This window comes from Nothoprocta perdicaria, unplaced genomic scaffold (genome assembly GCF_003342845.1).
Source record: "Nothoprocta perdicaria isolate Ctin4 unplaced genomic scaffold, notPer1 scaffold_85, whole genome shotgun sequence".
NCBI lineage: Eukaryota > Metazoa > Chordata > Aves > Tinamiformes > Tinamidae > Nothoprocta > Nothoprocta perdicaria.
The window spans coordinates 1,023,389-1,045,910 of NW_020456143.1; the positions used below are offsets into that span (position 1 = coordinate 1,023,389).

At 35.4% G+C, this 22,522-nt stretch overlaps 1 protein-coding gene across 2 annotated transcripts in view; it reads right to left on the reverse strand.

The window, feature by feature from the left end:
• The window catches only part of CACNA2D1 (calcium voltage-gated channel auxiliary subunit alpha2delta 1), a 336,392-nt gene that overhangs the window by 149,847 nt on the left and 164,023 nt on the right, over positions 1–22,522 (reverse strand). For both annotated transcript variants that reach the window (XM_026052203.1, XM_026052205.1), the window contains exon 5: positions 12,680–12,724. In XM_026052203.1, coding sequence (XP_025907988.1) covers positions 12,680–12,724 — 45 coding nt within the window. The remainder of the gene's footprint in view (positions 1–12,679; positions 12,725–22,522) is intronic.

Here is a 22,522-nt window from a genome sequence, read left to right on the forward strand (position 1 = left end):
ATGCTGCCGTATCTGATTCCTTTGCATAGCATTTAGTCACTTTTCTTCATGACGCCAACAGGAAAACAAGTGGTTTTTCTATTTCTACCACTGTATTTTTGTTGAGTTAAAAAGCATTAAGTTATTCTTGCAATTAGATTTATTTTATTCTTGTAACTGAAATAATCTCTTTTTTTTTTTTTTTTTTTTTTTTWYTTYTTGCAATGCTGCTTCAAGATTAGAAAGACTGAGCTTTCACTTAAAAATGGTCACCAATCAAACAAAACAAAATCAATGGAAAAGGAGCAACCCTTTAGCTGTTTTCTTAAGGCAGACTGCATTCAGAAAACATATCATAAAAACTGAATACTGAATAATACTGACTGAATAATACTGAAATATCAGTCCTGATTCCTCAAGAGTACAAAAGAGCAAAAGGTAGATTTCTTCCTGCAAACTGCTAACCAGATATCCAAAAGAAATGCTCACTTTCACACTTAGATGAGATAGAAAGGAATTGGCTGCTAGTATCTTGTGCTGATCCTGTACCTAAGGAACATGCTTTATCATAAAACCACACTGTCCTGACATATCAGCGATATTTAAGAGGATGAATGCAGAGATTCAATGGGAACTGTTAAGATTTTAGGCAAGCCAGATTCATTGCTCTGTCATTATCTTCCATTTTTCCTCACAGATTTACCAAAATTTCACATTTTCATCTGCAACAGTCTGTTCCCCCTTGATTTCCGAATATCTGTTTAAATTTGTAAACATATATTTATGCTTCTTTTAGTCCACTCCCAGATGTACCCTGTACAGAGCAATACTATCATGCACTGAATAAACACAGATTTATTTCTTCATTGAGTCCCTTGCTCAAAATAACTTTTGCTGCTTTTTCTTCCCCTAGGAAAGACATCCACTAGAAATACATGCTCAGCCCCTCCAACCCTGCTTGTGGCCCCATTAAAACCTTACAGCTGGGACTGACAGCGAGAGTAAAATGTGATGTTGCTTGAAGCACATTGCTCAGCAATGGTGCCTGCAGCAAGGCAAGGACGGGAACCCTCTTCTAAGGACAAGACAGAGCAAAGTCCATTTGGAAAAGGCAGCCAGGATGCATTTTGAAGAGCCAGAGGAGTTTAATAGCATTTTAGATAATTTAATGCAAGCAGGACCTACAGATAATGTTTTATTTCCTTTTTCTATATGACATTTTCTCTTTTTCTGGAAAATTGCCAAATGCATTTAGATGGTTGGGACAGAGGTGAAAACAGTTTATTTCACTTTTTATTTGCCCGTCAGTGACACATTGCAGACCTTATTAAGCTAAATTAGGATACTGAATAACACGACATTCTTCTGACCACTCTTAATGACAGAACTTGACCACAACAGTGATTAATAAAACAAGAAAATGCTTGTGTCAAAACTTAAATATTCTTACTTAATCCGCAGGAGGTGTTAAATATAAAATATGTAGTCAAGGTAGCTAAATATTTTTCAAATTGTAGAATAGTTAATGTGCTGTGTTCAATGACCATTTATTGAAAACATATATTAGTTCTTTTCAGCATTTTTACTGTTTCCATAGTCCCCTACTATGGCAGTTGGTTACTGGAAATAAGTTAAAAAAAAAAAAAAAGTAAAAATTTGGACAGGGTTTTTACAATGTAAAATCAGATTCTTTTGACAGTAAGCGTTTTATTTTCAGGGTTCTGTCAATTGAAAAACTTTAGTATGTATCAAGGGCAAAGAATCTTAAGGTCAAGATTTTTCATCACCTTCAGAGGTAGTCAAGGTAATTTAAAACCACATATTTGCCTCTTTAGGCATTTTTCTGAATGCAAACTACCCTGTGCTGGTAACTGTTTCTACACKGCTAATTCATGCTGACATAAACGTACTTTGTCTTTTCATGTAATTAAATGCCAGCAGTATCTCAGTAAATTAAAAAAAAAAAAAAAAACAAAGTAGGTAACACTAACCCATACACTGGCCTCTGGTTCACATATAGAACAGGAATTCTCCCTAGAGATGAAACACCATACAATAATTTGAATAAATTGTCAGAATAAGTATGCTATAATAATTGTATAGTCTCAAAAAATCTTCACTTATGGTGAAGACATATACAAAAATAAAAGAAGGAAGTAGTATGTTAGAAGAACAGCATTCAAAGAGACAGAGGGGAATTTTAGAAGGGTGTTCTGCTTAAAAGAGGCCTGTTAGTGGAAACTGAGGGGAAAAAAAGAGGGGAAGAAGAAACAGGTCATATCTTGCGAGAATTCTTAAAAAATGTCAGAAAAAAAAATACAATTGACCTTTCACAAAGGTCAGCTGAAGTCCAGATCAAAAGGTTGGGATCTCGACTCTCCATTGGATTGCACTGAAGTTACTTGCACCCACACGATGAAGGAAACCTGCTAGATTAGCTGGAAATATCCTTTCCTGAGACCTAAACCTACACCACGGAACCACGAGAAGTCACCAGGGAGAGCACAACTGAAGGAGTGACAGAGATGACCTTTCCCAACCATGCAGGCAAGAAGTATTTCTGCAGATAAGCCCCCTTCTTCCTATTCAGCTCAATCTGAAAAGACAAGGCTGTTGTGCAGCCCTGCAGTGTAAGTGACCTCACATGAAATACAAAAAAAAAATCAAGTCTTATTTATGTCAGGTAGAGGAAGCTAGAGATGCTAGTGCACACAGAACTGCAGAAGATGATAATCCTGGATATATAAGACAGCCTAGTGCTTCATAGGGTAGGTTGGCCAGCAGCTTATAAACATCGACAAATTACATATTTTATATTGGATATGGTTGTCTTCTCCCATCCAGTGTTTTTTTTTTGTTTTTTTTTCCTCAGCCTTCCAAAAACAAGAGGCAGATCATTTTGGGAACAGGTGCATGGTGAGAACAGGGAATGTGATCCAGCTTTTTGCTGAAGATTCTGGCCAGTTCAGAAACACTCTCATTTGGAGAGCCAGGGGCWAGGCAGAATCAGGCTAGGAATGGCATTTCATATGACTTAAACCACAGGGACTCACTGAATATCCTGAAGAACTGCAATGTGCATACTTTCTGCTTGGGGATAAATTCAGAATCATAAACTATTCTGAAAATATCTCCAAGTAACTCAATATGATATTCTATCTCCATTTCAGGAGCTGAGAGGAAAGCAACACTCAATCAGTAAAACATTTCATGGAGTTTTCCAAATGTGGATTCCAGCATGTCTCCTTTGCCTCATCTACAAATTGAATAACAAAGCCAACTTGGCAGTGTGCCCAAATATCATTACAATATTTACTTTTTCTCTAAGCCATACATATGATGATGGGTCCAATAGGTCACTTATTTCATTAGGTAGCATAAGGAAAGAGCAGATTGGCAGCACCACAAGGGAAACCATCATACTGTTTTTTTTCCCCTTCTTCTCACATTCAATAACTTAACTCAAAATTTATATGCTGATTTAAGTGTCTTCACTTAAATTTCAAAACTTATTAAAATATTTGAAATATTGTATTCCTGGCTTCTTGATATGGTTTGCAAATTTCAAAGAAAGAACAGTACCTTAAATCAACTATATAAAGATGTCATATTATGTCAATCATATTGTTTTGTATCATTTAACACAACTCAATGTAACTGGCACATCTCAAAAGGATGCATCAAAACACTTAAACATAACATCTTTTATCTACAATTGGGCAATAAAGTGCTTTCCCAAAAAGATTACTTCAAATACTATCAATATTCTCTAACAAGTCCAGCTTTTCTAGTTGCTTTCAGTTAGCAGTAAACAATTATACTGCATTCATTGCAATTGTTAGCATGCATACATTCAATACAAGAAATATTCCAAAGGCAGAAGTTTTCTATTAAACTGATGAATTACTAGCTGTAGGGCTGAATTTTGATCTCTGGTGGGGCATAAACTTAGCCTCTGTGGGGTTACTTCAGTCTCTGCCCTTGTGTGCAAATTTGCCTTCAAGGTAGGATCCTCAGTATTAAGAATATTCTYATCTTTTTAGGAGACTGACAAGTACAGTACCACTCTCACCATTATTCTTTCATAACTCTGCTTCACAGGTAGCAGGTAGCTCTGGGCAACCTCATATTTCATATTCATCTATTTTTCATTGCTGCCTCTAACATGCATTCACTGGGGAGAAGTCCCACATGGATTTCAATACAGGAATATCAACCTGGCACCTAGTTTTCTTACCCAGAATACTTAAAGCAAAGTTAGAAAACCTGCTCTCCGTGGCAATGAGAGCATTATAATTTCAACACTAAGCCCAATGACTTTTCTCCCTCTGGGTTGGACTGGAGTTTTTCTGTAGTACCTTGWAGTGGAAAGAGCTGGCACGTCCCCCAGTGCCAGCGGGTAGAAGGCACATAGACCCCAATGAACAACCCCAAAAGTCTTGGTACTGAAGTAGCCAGTGTCAATCACACACTCATGGTTAGGGCAAATGCCATTATCCCAATGAGTGGTACTAATTCACATCGTCACCCCAGTCACCCTGTTAAAAATGATAATGCAAGATCCCACGAGTTGTGAATGTAGGATGTACACAGCGAAAACTTCAGAGCATGCATTTTCCTAGAAAGCACAGAGGTCAAGTTACCATGAAATTCCCAGGAGTGGAACAGTGATTTCTGATGTATGAAAAGGATCAAGAGTATATCTGAGACGAAGGACAAAAAAATATGGCTTGTCTGCTGACTATTCCTCCCCATGGACTACAGGTAATACTTTTGTCTCATAACAGGAATTTTCTTCTCATCTCCACTCCAGTGATAAGTGTACAATATATTAACCATAAACATTATTTCTGATATAAACTGTGGTGTATCCTTATACAATATCCCAAAAGTATTTGTTTCATTAAAATGTAAAAGCATGGATTCACCTTTTAAGGGCAGAAAACGTTTTCTAGAAGTTCATTTTTGAACAGATTAACTCAAATGGTAGTTCTTACAACATATGCAGTAAAATAAACACGACCTATGATGTTGCAAATGTAACACTTCACAGGAGTAGCACCTCTGAATTTGTTGTTCATTTTGGATGCACAGAGTCTTTGAATACTCTAAGGAATCAAAAAGTGCCATGTCATTTATATGTATTACAGGCTTTGCAATTAATTCCAGGTATCCCCCGGTACCAAAAGTATGAAGTAATATTCAAGAAGTATCTTAATAAAAAATGCTATTTTTTAACAGATTAGAAGTTCCTGGTCTAATGAAACTTCTCGAAAGCTTTAGACATATATCTCTGCACAGATATATCAACAGGCCTACCCTGGCAGTTTGTCAGAGTGTAAAAAATAATTTACAGAAGCACAAACATTCTTTTGCTTCTATAGTTTAAATCAGTTTAGTGGAACAAGCTAACCTGTCAAATGACTTTCTTATCTACCTAAAAAAGGCTGGAAGAGGGCATTTGTCTGTGCAGCTAATACCAATTAAAGTAAGATATAAATAAATAAATAAATAAATAAATAAATCCCAGGTCTTAACTCTTAGCATCACAATAGTTCTAGAAGTAGCAATATTCAAAATTTCTTTTGACATGACTCCTCTTTCCTGTGTAATATTTCAACCTATTTACAACATCAGATCATCAGCCAGTTTCAGCATAGCGATGCCCTAAGAATGCACGAGCTCTCCTCTAAAACAAGTGCTAGGCGGTACTTTCCAAGGTAGATGGAATTTTCATGGGCCTAATTCTTCCACTTGCCATCAAAAGAAGCAACTTAAAGCAGAAAATGYGAGAACTAGATATGTCTATCTGTAATCTAGTGCAGATATGCTAAATAGAAGACATATGCAGATATGTTGCAATATGTTAAATAGAACTCTTCTATTTAAGGGGAAGGTGACACGGGGATGGTGGATGTACCACAGTTACTGCCAATTTACCTAAGTACGCTTTCTAATACRCTAGAAACATCCTTTGCCCACTTAACCATCATTAATGTGAGCACCTGGGCTAAATTCATTATGGTTCATTTTAACAAATATATAAGCATCAAAGAAGTAAAGGACAAAGAGAAGATGAAAAGGAACACAACATGTCCTAATTGGGCTGCATCCATTTCACATACCTACATGTGATGCAAGTGTCAAAACAGCATCACATCTAGTTGGTGCCATATGACAAAAGCATCACCCAATATTAGATAAAGAAGTCAGCTGTCTTATATCATCAGTAGGCTCCTCCAGTGCAAAAGGAGTCTAAGTCTTCTGGAGACTGGCAGCTAATCTCATCCTAAATCAGGCAAGAMACCTTTCCCACCAGAAGTGCCTAGTCTTCACTCTCTGTAAGAGGCTGAAGATTGAATAGCTTGGACTCCRGAAAAAAGGGATGACACGGATCCCACCTGTTATCACACAGACAGGGATAATGTCCAAAACATGTTAGCTTTAAAGCAGATGGTAGGGTGTCGATCTTGTAATTTGTGCAGTGGGATGTAAAGCCAGTCAAAGCAGTGAATAGAAGTCTTTTTTAATGTTAGCATCTGTGAAGACATTGGGGAGATTTCTGAGAGTCATATTACCAGAACAAATTATTTTAAAGACATAAATAAATAACAAGAATAAAACCTCTCAAAACCAGATCTACTCAAATATGCTGGACAAGTCATAACAGTTAAAACAAATCTTTCTAATAAATCAGTGCACTAGAACAGATACCCTGTGTGGATCCAAGTTCGATTTAAATTTAAATTTGTTCCTGATCACTCACACCACAAGACTATAAATACTAGATTTTAAATTAAGAACAGGCATAGATTTATTTTCAAGTAAATCCGGACTAATTCATTGTCATATTTCTTTTTGCTAAATTAATTACAAATTGTAATTAAAAAATAAAGCACAACGAAAAGCTGCAAACCAAATCCAATTTTGCAGTACTTGATATCATGAAGAACTACTAAAGAAAAAAAAAAGTAAATGCCTCTCTAAGGAAGAAGGAGATCTTGAAATAGCGTGCCTGTTAGATAAGATTTCTGCTCTCTGCTTCCTTATGCCTATATTCACTTTGACCATAAACACACTTTTTTTTTTTTTAAAAAAAGGCAGTATAGAGTGTGGCAATTTAGCTTTCCAAGCTAGGATAGAATGAGTTCTTCATAGAGCAAGTACAACATCTTTAGTTTGGAAACTTGTTGTAGATGCACGTTTATTATGCACCATCAGTATCTTAACAACCATTGCAGTTAAACTCCAGTTAAACAGTATGCTGCAATTTTAATCTACAACTGACCTAATGTTCCATACACTGTTCCTGAACAATGTAGTCACTTGCAGTGATTTGTAGTCACTAAATTAGGGCTACTGTGTAAGTTACATGGTAAAGACAGCATATAATTTTTAAAGACTCCTCCCTAAAAGTTTTATAAAGTAATAAAAAGCTGTATTTCATATTTAAAGCAATTAGCTGAAGGCATGCTCCAGTCTGCTTCCCTATAGAGAGAACTTACATAGCCACATACTTAATTCACTTTTTATGCAAGTAGCTGCTCAGTTCCTAATGGGACCCATAATTCTAGAGTCTTCATGTTAATTCAGTAAAATAAAACAATAATAAAAATGCTAATATCACTTATTAATAAACACTTTACAACAGCACAAGAGAACTGTTCTATCAGTCATGACAACCACTCAACATGGAATTGGGTGAAGAAAATCTTCTCTCTGCTAAATCTCTTCCATGAACTAGGGATACAACAATTGCCAGGAGATGCAATTGACTGTTCTCAATTAAAGCTGAATGAGTAAGACCAGAAGAGATGCTATAAACCTGAGACAGCTACRGAGACATGGCTATTCTAGCATAAGGTAAGCTGTATTTTAAAGGAACAGTTGTTTGTTCATTCAGCATTTGGACCTTTCAGTTAAGCCACTGAAAAAAATATCTTCCCCCACCCTTACATTTTTTTCTTAGATGGCTGTAACTTGTACAAGGAAGAGTTTCTAAAAATATGGCTRGAAGTTCCATTTAGAAGTCAGAAAGAGGAACAAGATGTTAAATTAGGGAACAAATCAAGGAAGACTGAGAACTAAACAATTGAGCAATTTCATGCATATTGGTAGGGCAACTGGAAATAAGATATATAAAGAAGGTATGAAATGAGTGGTGGTAAAATGGAGACCAGTATAAAAATATGGAAAGGACTGAACAGCCAGGCAAAGATGAATATAAATAGGGTGGAGGATAAAGGGCAAGRAGAGAAATGGGAGAAACAGGGAAAGCAATATTAAAACTTGTTGGATAAAGCATCCTGATGTGGTACCACTTAACTGACCAAAAAAAGGACTGCATCATTTATATGAAAGAGACATAGGACAGAGTAGTTGACACCTGCAAATTAAAGTGCACGACAGACTGCAATATATCTCACAGAAAGGGCTCGGGGAACAGGACAGTGAATGAAAACCTGAGACCTGTATTAAATTACTAGTTTGGCCATTGCCTTTCTGTGTGATATGAAAAAAAATGGTATATAATAATACCTCCTACCTTGCTTTGAAGGTAAAATTCATTAATTCCCATGAAGTGCTCATATATTACAGCACTGTGGGGGGAAATAAGCAAGTAGAATCTAATTGCTGTTGTAGGATAAGGCTTGCAAAAGGCATCTCACTGACTGGTGAACTGAGGGGTTAAAGATTGATCGTTGTACCTGAGAAATCAAAAGTCCTAGGAATGATTGGTCTTCACCATTTTTTCTTTTTTTAATCCAAGCAAACACAGTAATTAGATGGAAAAAGGCACCTCTAGACAGCAGATGAAGAATGAGAGAGAATATCCTGAATATGGTGCAAGAACAGGAAGAAGTAAAGCAAAATATACTAAAGAATATTAACATAAACCAGGAGAAAACAAAAAAAAAAAAACATAATTTATATTAGAGCAATATTCTGATAAAAAGGAATAGAAGAAATCATATTTTCAAAGGGTTTAATGAAGGCAAAGAAAGATTGGAAGACAGGACCTATGAGCATGATAAATTTCTTATAGTTTTTTAGACAGCTAAATAATATTTTAAAGGCTCATTATAGGCACTTGGTCAATGAAGAGAAACAGACACCAAGAAGTGAAATTTCTCACCACAAATATCTGCATGTATCTGTTTGTATGTATGTATAGGAGAGAACTTTCTTTTTTAAAACACTTGTAAAACTCTACAGAATAATGTTTTATGTGATGTAATTGATAGCTCAGTAAATCAAAACAATGAGACACAAAAATAGGAAGAAAATGAATTAATTAAGTATAAGAAAAAAGTGTAAATTCAGGAAAAAATCTATTAAAAGCAGCCAAGTAAACAAAACCAATGAAGAATGATGATGCATCATTGAGAGACTGCTTCCTTYCACAGAACATGCAGAGAAGGAATCCCTGTTAAGAGCGAGGGAAGAAAGGAGGAACTGACAGTAAAAGGTAGTAATGCTACCTACCACCACAAGCAGAAAGTGGCTACAGTAAGCTGCATTAACCAAAGGGAAGATGAATGATGGCAGTTGTGTAACCACAGCCATGGGACTGGATCATGCAAAAGGGACTGCAGACAAGACATTCCATGGAGGTCATCTGGAAACTCCAGTAGCTTAGTATGAAATGTTACTGCATCTTCATTGAAAAGTAGAAGTCCCAGCAAGTCAAGAAGCATAAAGAGTATCCTTACAATAGCTGTGATAAAAAATATGCTGTCTAGGTACCTGGACAAATTCTTATCAAAACTCTCCCCCCATGCYTGGACAGGGACAGTCAGCTGTTGAGTGCCAGTGAGGCCTGGACACACTACTGCTTACTCACAGTGTCAACAGTTCAGCCAAACACTAAGCTGTTAAAGACTTTGCTATCAGCTAAAGGACAAATCATCTTCCTGTCCTCCCTCTTTGGTTGGCAAAGAAAGGTTCTCCAAAATGTGATCCACCGCATGACCATCATTAGATGTGCTGTAGGCACGAATCTCTGTTGGCTACAGAAGGACTCCATGGACATTGGACTTCTAGGCTAAAAYCACTCTTTAGGAATATCTTCCCTCTACCTATGGTAGCTTCTTCTTTTCAAATGACTTGAGTGGGACATGTTATCTCCCTACAATTATGGGAACAATGCTGAATATTTCCAAGCTTTAAATCTCTCTCTCTTTTTTTTCCCCCTTTTTTTTTCTTTTTTTTTTTTTTTTTTTTTTTTTTAATACATAAGGTATTGAAGGGGCAAGTGAAGATTCATATAACGTTTATTTTAATGGGAATAAGTGACAATTTTCAATTTGTCATATGGGATATTGAGGAAATTACGAATATAACCAGGAAATCTACATAGATAACTCTTTTAAGGAAAGGCAGGCTGTTCTTGGATTCATTTTCTACACTTACTTGATGAACTTCAGCTTTACTGATGAAGGAAAATAATTATATTTTAGACTTTTAATGAAATATTTGCATTAAAAACTATAATGCATGACAGTGGAGTCTTTTTGGGAAGCACACAGTAGTGATTCTTAAAATATTGGGCCTTTTAAAGGGATATAAATCTACATATATAATAACATCTCTAAGCTAACTGTTCTTCTGTTATACTTTACTTACTAACAGCAGCATAAGAATTTTATTTTACAATTAGCATCTGTATTGCAGGTTAGAAAGGATAAAGTTTAGCATTATTATGAAATTTCACCTTTACTTAATAGCAAGAACAGAATTAGATAAATTTATCTAAGATGAACAAATCTAGACTTTGGCAGATGTGCYAAACTTATAAGGTGTCAGTGGCAGAGAAATGTGAGATTGGCCTCTCTTCTCATGGTCTMATCAGAACATCCCACTGACATCTATATAAGTCAAAACATTCACTTCCAATGCAGCCAAAAAACTTTTGATCATATTAACAAAAACAATACCAAATCAAACTAAAAAAGGCAAACAAAAAGCACACATTCTCAAAGCAACCAGAGACTTCAGAATCCTACACTTTCTTGAAATCTCTTCCATTTGCACCATTATCTAATCTTGGAAAGAAGTAGAATAACAGGGAATATGTTCACTGATAGAAAGAATTCCCTTTGCATTCTCTCTCTTCAACCTTTTTCTTTGGACTATTATGAAGTAAAAAAAAATGTAACTTACCTCAATGCACATATTCCTATCAACACACTTGCAGCTCACCCGAATCAAGTCTCAATGCTATATTTTTATATTGCAAAAAGTGCTGACAATAGAAATTTCTAAAACTCRCAAAGAATTGTACTAGACGTTGGTTACTGCTATTCACCTTTGCAAACTGAGTCATTTTTTTTTCTCAATCAAAGAAGCAAGGAGTGCAAACAACCGACTATAGAAACCTAGAAAGCATTAAGCAGGTTCAAATAACATCATGTCATGTTCTTAAAAACTTCTTTTGATACTTTATAGGACAGAAACAGTAGTGGAATTTGCAAGTCTAGATTTAAAACTTTTAATTCAGTTAAGAACATTCCCAAATAATATCATAGGTTTACGATATATTTAGCCTTGGAATATACTGCTTAAGCTTGGTAAACAAAGCCCATGTTCTCAGAAGTGACTGGTATGTTACTAAAATTCCTGAAAATCCTAATGAATTCAAAGAAAAGAACAGCTTTAAAATTCAAAGAAAAGAACAGCTTTAAAATTAAGTCATTTTTAGTTAACGTTACTTAAAGCACACAAGTTTTAAACTTCAGATAGTAGTTTTGTTTCTTGTACTTGATTTCCAGTGCTTTTAGTGCTTTTGTATTTGATATAAACATATCACATAGTTCTGCTTGATGTGATCTATGCATCTTCTGTAATTGCTTTACAGCAGAAGCATCAATTACAATATTGATGACATCAATCTCCAAAGAATACTTGATTAAAAAGTGCAGATGAAGTATGCTGATGCTTCTGATTAATGTATTTACAATATCTTTTCAATAATTTTACAAATTAAATCTATAATGAAGACAAGCAGTTGTACTATCTCAAGTGACAGTGGGGATACGATAACCTGTCTCCTTCCCAAAAGACATTAAGATTTTTAATAGTTAACGCCAGAATAGTAAAATTCAAACCACCTGAAGACAGAGTCTTATTAGAATTTTGCATTAAAATACAACACAATTGTAAAACTTTAAAAGAGTGAAATTTCCATTCCCCCAAATCTTATTATATTAATACGAATGATCACYGAGTGGATGAACATAGTTATTCAGTTACATTTTACAACTGCTTTTCACTCATGTAAAAGAATTCTTGCAGCAAATGTAGAGCTGGGAAATATGAGCTTAGAAAATGGGGCCAGAGAATTGTTTCTTCAGTGTACACTAAACTCTTTACCTGTATCATTTTGATTCTCCAGTCCTACAATTATGATTTTATGACATTTCAGGAAATGAATGATAATTTGACTGGACCATTTTATTTTTCCTCCTAACATTTTCCCTGATCTGTAGCTCAAAAGACTATATGAGGGAAAACAGACCTGCAGAATTAAAATATAAAATACAATCTGTTCCTCTAAGTTTTTTTTTWTTTWATTTTCTTAGTTTCTTCCTTCTGTGAAATATCTGAGTGGCAGTCTTAGAGTTTGACTAAAGTTTTCAATCCCTTCCTTTATATTTTGTTGTAATTTAAGAAATGAAGCAAAAATAAAGTTATTACTTACATCGTTCTGATCATCTTTTGCATTGTAATAGATTATATCATTATTCTGTGAAAGAAAGAAAGGAATTCCATTAGTTTAAAAGTAGTGGATAAAGATCACACCATATTTTGTACATACATTCAGGTAAATCTGCATTCCTTTATGTTTTCTCTTTGAAATTATAATAGAAACAGACCAGTGCTTAAGTTTATGTTCATTATTGCAATTAGCCATTCCTATGCTCTTTACTCCATGCAACTGCTTTCATGCCAGTCTCTGGATGCGTAAACTAGAGCCCATGGTATGGTGAGGACAAAGGAGGAAATTCCTTTCCCCATTTGACACCAAAGCTTGATTTCTTGATTCACTTGCATCCTCTTTACATGGYTGTGTATGGAAACAACTGTACTGTAAATATACTGTTCCATCCAAAAATAGCAATAATGATGATTGACAAGCAACACTTAAAACGCTTAGGACRGGATCCAATGAGGAGTAATATTAACTGCAAGTGCTAGCAAAACAAACAAATAAAAACTTTTCATCATAAGATTTTCTGGCTTATTAAAAGAAAAAAGGTTCAGAAGACAAGAAAATGGGAAGACCCCTCTTGCCACACTTCCCAGGAGTCATCCCCTACAAATCTTTGCCTCAAAGCTTTTGCTGGAGGAAAACCAGGCCAAGAAAGTGCGCCACAGACATATTTATCTGAATATAACATAATATTCATTTCCTTTAGCAATTTTATTTAAAAATGAATGTTCCCATATAAACACAATTCTAGTCAGTCTTCTCTTGGACTGCTTTTCATCAGTGTATCAGCTTATTTCCCCCCAATCTATTTAAACTCCTCAATTTTACCTAATAGTACACCTGGTCGTAGTACTATTCAATKAATAGGGCTTTTAACATTGTCCTCTGTGTATTTAATTCTACTTCTCTACGTGAAATATTGGGTTCTGTGTTTTCACAATTGTATTTTCTCTTTTATTTTAGAACTTGGTATATTTTAATTGTTCAAACCTAGCACCACTGTCTAATTCTACTGGACTAAACAATATTTTTGAAAAAAAAAAAAACTATTAAAGTATAATTCAGAAACAAGAAACATCTAGAAGTTAATTAAAATAAACCACCAAAAATAAATTAGATGCTTTTTAGGCTATTCATGTCTTGTAGTCCATTATCCTGYCTGGAGGTATTACCTATATAATCCATTAACAAAAAGTGACATTGGTCATATTTCACTGCTCYTAATATAGAAAGCATGAGCCACACAGAGCTACAACACACTGAACGCTGTACAGTTCACAAATTAGATTCACGGATCAGTTAAATCTATAGAGGACAATTTTTCATAATTTAACCACTTCCAGATGACAAGAACAAATTGCTTTGTTGCTGGTTCCCAGGCAAGTAGTTTAGTTATTTATTAACTTCTTGACACAAAGAATTTGAACCTTCCTATTGTTACACACTTGTAGAGCACCCTGCCATCAGGGAATACTGCATAATTTTTCAGCAAGCCTAAGACACGACATAAATACCCTGGTCTCTCTCTTTTTTTTATTTTTTTTTATTTTTTTTATTTTATTTTTTATTTCTTTCTATACAATAACGTTATGCTGAAGAAAAGTAAATATTTGCTATATTCATTAGCACTTCAAGTTTGTGACTGAAATGAATTATTAGGACAGTCCTGAAGATGTGTTTACGACAGAAATGACTTTAGGTGACTATAGGTATAAATTAGAGATTTTAACATAGTACTAGTGSTTAAATATGCTTGCAAAATTTACATACCACAAAAAGACAGCTGGCAGGAAAAAAGGATAAAGTTTGAGGATCTGACCAAGATATGAAAGGCTAATTAATATTAGATATTGCAGTCCAATTTATTGTTATATTTTTGACTATTCTGTTATTTTTGTATTCTGCTTTTCACTATTATGTTCTGTCCTGTTCTATCCTAATGATCCTTCTTCCTTCACGTTTTCAAAGTATTGCAAAATTATCATTGTTTTAAAATATGAAATTAAGACCAATTTTTTAATTAAAATTTCTTTATTTTAAAGCAGTTGATCTGCCTTAACATCTTCTCATTTTACATAAAATGACAAAAGGAGGCAAGAATAATAGGTCCTTCATATCACAGTTACCCTTCTAGTAGTCTTAAATAATAAGATTGTCTTGTTTGTTTTGCACTGCAGGTAGAGTTAAAAAAAAATACAAACATATTAATGTTTTCCTTTCCTTCAGGTTGACATTATGGGCTGTATCCAGCTGGTTTTGGATGTGAGAATGTACACAGTGCATAAATGTAAACACAATCTGCCTTGCTGCTCTAATGAACGACGCAATGGTAGACCCCTCTACCTGCATGTGGTCTATCTGCAGGTATTTATAGCTCACCAAGCAAGAAGCACGGCTACTCCTAGTCACTATTTCATTGGTTTCTACTCTGTTAGCACATTTAGATAGTATTTACTTTTATTTATTTACTTTTTATATGGTTCAATTAAAAAAAAAACTTTATAATTAGAAATAAAAGTTTATCACAGTTAAAAGTTTAAATCACAGAATCAGAAAAGATTTGGGCTTGGAAGAGATCTCTARAGGTCATCTGGACAAATGCTCCTTGCTCAAGCTCATCTACAGCAGGTTGCCAGGATCACGTCCACAACCTCTCTGGATCTTTTCCAGGTGTTGATCGCCCTCACAGAAAAGGCRTATTGTGGAACTCTGTGAGTAGAGATCAAAGAACACTTCTCTTGAGCTTCTGGCAGCACCCTTCTAATGCARCCCACGGTATTGATGGTCTTTGCCACGAAGGACATGGCTGACTCATGGTCAACTTGTTCATCRGGACTCATCCAATCCTACTGTACAGAACTACTCTTCCAGAGGTCAGCCCCCAGCCTGTACTGGTGTATAGGGTTAGTTCTCCCCAGCTGCTGGACTCGCCTCTTCCCTTTGCAGAGCTTCATGAGCTTCCTGCCTGCCTGCTTCTCCAGCCAGCTGAGGTCCCTCCAAATAACAGCCCAACCACCGTGTGCATCAGCTGCTCCCCCCAGTTTAGTGGAGAAAAAGATGASCTAGAAGCCCCATAGTAAACATCACAATATTACACACAATTCTTTTTAGGTTGTTTTTGTCCCAAAGACTTCTTCCCATCATTTGATGTCAGTCCAAACTGAAACTTGTTGAATTCAATAGAAGAGCTCTGGAATGGGCTCTCTATGGACATATTTTTCATGTTATGAATGGGAAGTCATGAATAATATGATTATAGTCCCACTGGAGACAAACTCCAAAATCAATATCCACTCCAATTAGGAAGTAGAAAGATTTACAATATCCCACTGGCCTGCCCTGGCAGGAGTAAAAGGAAAGTTAACGATTTCAAATATCCGCTCCTCCTACTCACGCTTTCAGTATCCTCCCAAAGAATGACAAAAACCTTAACATTTTATAAACTCTTCAAATAGCATCACAAATGGAAAGAGAGAGAGAGAGAGAGANAGGAAGGAAGGAAGGAAGGAAGGAAGGAAGGAAGGAAGGAAGGAAGGAAGGAAGGAAGGAAGGAAGGAAGGAAGGAAGGAAGGAAGGAAGGAAGGGATAGCAAGCAGTGAGCTTAAAGAAGTGGTTAAATACATACATATATAATCTCATCTATCTTGTATATTCCTCCTCCACACCACTAAATTAATGAAAAAAATAAGCAGATTAGATTTGGAGATGATTTTTTAAGCAAATATGTGTTTTCCATATAGTTCAGGAAATTGCTAATTGTCTCATCAAATAATTCTTCAAAGTATAACCAACTGAGTAGGGATTCTTCTTATAAGGCAAAATGCAATTGATGGAGAACCAGATTTTCAGGTGGGAAAGTGAAATGAATATATTAGCAGCTAATTAACCTTTGTATCACACTATCCTATCCGTTTAATGAAAGTTTTAACATATTTTTATTTTAGCTTAATTTCACAGCATCACAGAATGGTTAATTTGTTCAGTATTTTTTTTGGTAGCTGTCAGAACACCCACACACACCTTCCCCTCCCTCCCCCCCGCCAAAAAAAAAAGGAAAGAAAAGAAATGAAAGAAATGCAAATTTTATGTAGATTTTGGTATTATTATTAAGCCATTACATTATACAAAAAAATGGACAATTGGACATGAAATTAAAATCATATTTKCAAGACACTGAGATTGGCCTTCTGAATTCATTTTAGATAGCAGTTAAAATGTAATAAACTGGGATGCATTTATTTACAACTCTCATACTACCATAATTGCCTGTGGAAAATGTGCYGTTCTCTAACAATCTTCAATAATCTTCGAATTTTACAGTAGAATACTCTCTCTGTCTTTTCACCAAAGACTGCACACCCTATTTTAAAGGCATTATTTAATGCCTTTAATGCTGCTGYGTTTGAAGTATGTGCAGTTACCAAGCCACAACGAAATCTGCTATTAGGAAAAAATATAAGTATTAGACATATGCAATAAGCTGCAGAAACTTTGTAGCAGCAGCAATGTTCATAATTATTCCTGACCTTGCTAATATAATGAGTAGACGGATAGATGGATTAATTCTCAGAAACCCTAGAAATTCATAAACTACGGTAAGAACATGAAGACTATAATATAACTCTTACGAGCCAAGGTATTTAAACAGAAAGATAAAATTTACTATGAATATGTCTGTTTCAGCAAACAATGAGGTCTCACTTTGGTTCCATCACKTGCATCAATTTGCATTTATTGTTCAATCCATTAAGTTTATGCTATTTAATTTTTGCAGGTAATATTGTATGCAATCTGCATATTCTGAAAAAAGGAGTTAACAAACTGTAAAAATAAATACTAGTTTTCCAAATACAATCAAACAAAGCCAAAATAGTTACTATCCAAATAATATTTCTTTCCTCTTTCCGTCAAATCATTATAATTTTAACACAAAAAAGACATTTGATTCTGATAAAACACTTTTTTTCTGAGAAATATCAATTTCCCRAATGTATGCTTGCTTACTTTTTGAAAAATGCTATGAAATGCCACATGAAAACATTATGTAAGGCAAGCCCTTTTTACATTTACAAACATACATAAACTTTTAGAATGTGTTCAACGATAGAAACAGTTCCCCAGAAATGGAAATGTACTTATCACTTCAAAAAAAGAAAAAAAGGGAAAATGGAAAAAAAAAATAAATAAAATGAGAGAGATGACAAGGAATCTATTACACAAAGTCTCAGTAATTATATCTAAACTGAAAAATTCCAGACAGATTCATGTCTTTTAAAAAGCTCACTGTTCCAGAAAAACTGCTAGCGTTTTGTAGAATTTTCTTTAAACTGCAGCAACAGCAGCTGAGGGATTTATGCATCTCTTTCCTCTTTTTTTTTTTTTTTTTTTTTCACATGTAAAAGCTAATATACAAAGGGACTATAACTTTTTGTATTTCCATAGGAAAACTAGACTCTCAGGATTTTTTGCTTGGTGTTACAATAGTGCATAAAGAGGGCAAATGAGTTTTCATACATAAGTTTTGAGAATGTGATCCCAACTTTGGTTCGTACCAATGTCACATCTGAAATTGTCTTGTGAAGTTAATGGCATCTTTTAGATTAAATTTAAAAACCATTTAATTCCTTTTTTTTTATCCAATCAGGCAGTCTTTCCTACCAGATCTCCCCAGTTCTTCCTTAGCGTAGAAAGGACAATTCTAAAAGGGAATTAAAGTTTAAAGAATTTCAGGCTGTATCTTCTTTCCTCACTTCAGTTTCAGTTCATGTACATATCAAACGTGTCTGGAATATCGACTTGAAACTATTTTAATGGAGCTCTTACAAATATAAATCTTGAACACTTTGTTAGGCCTTTATTTTAAATGATTATGCTAAATCTCTGGTGGCTCAGAAAGGGAGCCACTTTGAGCAGATAGTTGTCAGGCCTGAGAAACACCCAGGGTGCAAATACCTAACTAAAAAAGAGCAGACGCCATCGTAATTGGATTATTCCACTTGGACATCCCTTCAGGACCCGACCTGCCTGCTCTCCCGGAGCTGCATCGAGGGCACCTGGTTTGAGAAGCCCTTCAGAAGCATGGGGCACCCTAGCAGTCATAAAACACCGTCCGATTTACTCCTTGGCATAAGGAAGCTGAGGGTTTTCCCAGTAAATCACTGAAAGCAAAATGTCTGCACTGCAAATAATTAAAACACAATTATTTTTTCCCTAATTATTTGATATATTACATGGTCGCTGGGATGTTTTTGTAAAATACTGAGGTGTGAGAGCTGTGCCAGTGTTTTGCTACTATATTTTCCACTATCTGTATTAACAGTCACACTATATGTAAAGTTACTTAGACTTTCTCACTGGTCTGTCACAGATGACAATAAAGAATTTAAGCTGCAGTTTCCTTGCTGCTTTGARAATGGCTCTGGCACAAAATGCTGAGGAACACCTAGACAGAGATGTATTGCCATAAGAAGGGGCAGAGGAACATGGAAATTTAAGCTGAGGAAGAAAGAAGAAGGAAAGAAGTATTTTGTCAAGGATAAGGCCACATACCCAGAAGAGACATAAAGAAAAAACCTGTGCTGGAAGGCAGCAGATAATGTTGGAGAGCCATCAGGCCCAAACCTTTCTAGTACATGATCTCTTTGGCACTAAATTTCCTGCCATTCTTTCAACTCCTACTTCTTTGCTTTTCTACACACAGGTCAGGGTACAAATCTCCTAATGACATTGCCTTAGGTTTTCCTTGTTGGCCACATTATCAGCATTCTGCTATAAAAACAATATTCCGAGGCAGTCWGCACAGTCTGCTCAGCCTTGCAGGCACAGTGAATCAAAAATAAAGCGCACACATACTCAAAACATTATGGATACCAGGGTATGGACACTGTGCCAGCTGACGGCAGAGCGAGGACACCYTCCCTGCTGCGCTCCACAGAGACGCTGTCACACTGAGCTCACAAAATCATTCATTATGTTTTCTCAGTTTATGTCTTCATTTTTGTTCTAGTATTTCTTGTTTTTAAAGCACAACAGGGGTGAAACTTCAAAGGAACTGGCACATAGTGGATTAACTACTTGTGTTTTCAAGGTACCTAACTCCACTCCAGCTCTGGTCCCCTGCAGATGTGCAAAATGGAAGGTCATCTAACTGGAAGCACTTGCCTGTAGACATAAATGTACACACAAGCACACCACTAGCTGAATTTCTGTGTGTGTGTATATACATGTACACATACACATATGACTGTGTATCTATGTTTATATATACACATGTAGAGGAATATTAATACGTATTATATATGCAAACACATACCTTCCATCCTTTTCACCACGACTAGTTTAAGCTCATGCCTTGTCTATATCTTAGTATCTACCCAGATTCCTGCTTAATAACACTTAAAAACAACAGGAAAAAGCATATCCAATATTTTAGGAATGTAGAAAAATCTTCTATCTTAAGTCTTTCTATCTTAAAGCATAGGGGAAAGATTTCTCTTGATTCATACTAAAGCCTTTAAAACTATAAAAATATACTACTGCATCACTTCCAGAGATGAAAGTTTGGGGCATATTCAATTATTTTTTCTCAGTATTCCTCATCAATATGTACATGACAATGATATGGGTGGCTTTATTGCGAGTGCACTTGACAAACATAATCCACGTTCAATTAGGTCTATGGATTTGCAGTGTGGTACACTTACTAGCATGTAAATACTTCAGTGGTGAATTCCTGTGTCAGTATAGCCTACTGATACAAATCTGGAGAGGGAATCCAGTCTTACTGTCCATGTCATTATTTTTCATAAAAATAGTATTTATAATTCACAATTAGATAATTCAGAATCATGTCAAAATTCTCTTAATATAAGTACTGGTATTTTTGTCCTATCACAGATGAGTAGACTGCATGAGGCCTTTGCCTCTTGTTCTTACCTGCTCTGTGCAGGACTGGAAAGCCCTGACCAGGCTAAGGCATCAGGCACTATCCAAAAAGTTCTACTCAAAACTGAACTGTGAGCCTCATCTCCAGCATTATTTACCACTTTTCCCTTTTACTACTCACACATGTGAAAAGCAGTACAGCCACTTCCAGCTTCAGATACAGAATCTCAAAACCTGACATAAATTAGCTGAAAGTCTAAGGCACGGACTTTATCAGCCAACCTTTACAGATATGTTTGATGACTTATCTCAGACAAAGACGCCTTGAGCTGATTTTTACAGTGTTGCTCAGTAGTGTTGTGCCTATGCTGTGCCAGGGCTTACAGTGTTTTCCCCAACATTTAGTGTTATGAATTGAATTCATCTCATGTAAAGCTTTGAGGCAGAGATATCCTGAGAAATAAGAGAGAAAAAGAGAGAGAATGGAAGTATTTGGAAGTAACTCTCCTATGTTCTATACTCCTGTATATTAAGGAAATGATTCCCTTCCCAAGTCACCAACCAGCAGAAAAAGTGGAAATGATCTATCTTTAAACAAATWGTTGCAAAATATACTAGAAACAAATCCAGTCTGAAGTTTCTTTTCCTGAAATACTCCATCAAAAGAAAGCACAGCCAATTTTAAGCTCATTCTTTAWGACAGTAATTAACCATAGCACAAATTGCTATCATATACAAACTATGCTTTTAAGGAAAAAAATGGTTTTCCTTAAAGAAGTGAAAGAGCTATGGCAAGAGTTCATATTTCACTAGTGCCTATTTCAAAATAAGTTAAGTTTAGAAATAATTTAAACTACTAAGTAAATTTAATGAAATTCAACTGGCCTATATAGAGAAGTTAGAATTTGGTATAAAATTTTTTTAGTTTTTTTTTTTTTTTCCTGAAAGTCTTCGTTCACTTTTTATATAGAAAAGTTATACACAAGAGATGAAAGTTTTATCAGGAAAAAAGTGAAGAATTATGTGCTGGCTTGGTAGAATCTCAACATAGCCAGGCTCTTTGGTTTTACCATTCCCATGTGTAACTCTTAAGAAATGTAAAACTGAAGCATCTCTCTTGAGAAGTCACAATACTCACAGGGCTAAGAAGAAAATCATACTTGAATTAATTATTCATTGGGGATTATTCATCCATTTTTAAAAGCGAGGATCTGTTTTGGATCAGCATACTCATATATTTATATGTATTCTTTAAATTTTCAAGACAGTAACAATGTAGAGTGCTTCAGCCAAAATATAATTTGGAAATATCAAATAGGAATAAGCAAATAGAATGGTAGTGTTTTCCATAAACAAATAAATTAGAGGCAGCCACAGAGTCAGTCTAGAGCTCATCAGACTTGCTAAACTTGCTACAATGAGACACGGAGTTGCTTGAGTCTACGTTAACACAGTCCTTATCTGCTCACGGCTGGGAGCAAAATGAACCACAGAAAGGATAGAAATACTTAACAGAGCACATTTCTGGTCAGATCACATAGATTATTGCTTCTTTGCAGAAAGYAGGAGAACTTTAACGCTTGCTGCAAAAAGTCTCTCCATTACGAACATCTCTTGCTTTGTGGCAATTCAGAAACTCATGTCATTACTTGAATGACACAAAGTTCATCTTCAGAGTTCAGGAAAGTCAAAATTTCACCATTTGCTGAAATTCCACAAAATCAGATGTGTATTCTGGACCATGAATCTGAAGGGTATTTGCACAGGGAAGTTGAAGGATGAGAATCCCCATATCCATCAAGCAAACTGTAGCTGTTACCAGCAGGTATCCTGGGGAACAACCAGCTACTCTGAGGTCATTTTAAAGTCAATTAAGAACAAAATTCTCATTAACCTTTCTACTGTGGAGCAACTGCACACACTTTTTTTTTTTTTTTTTTTTTTTTT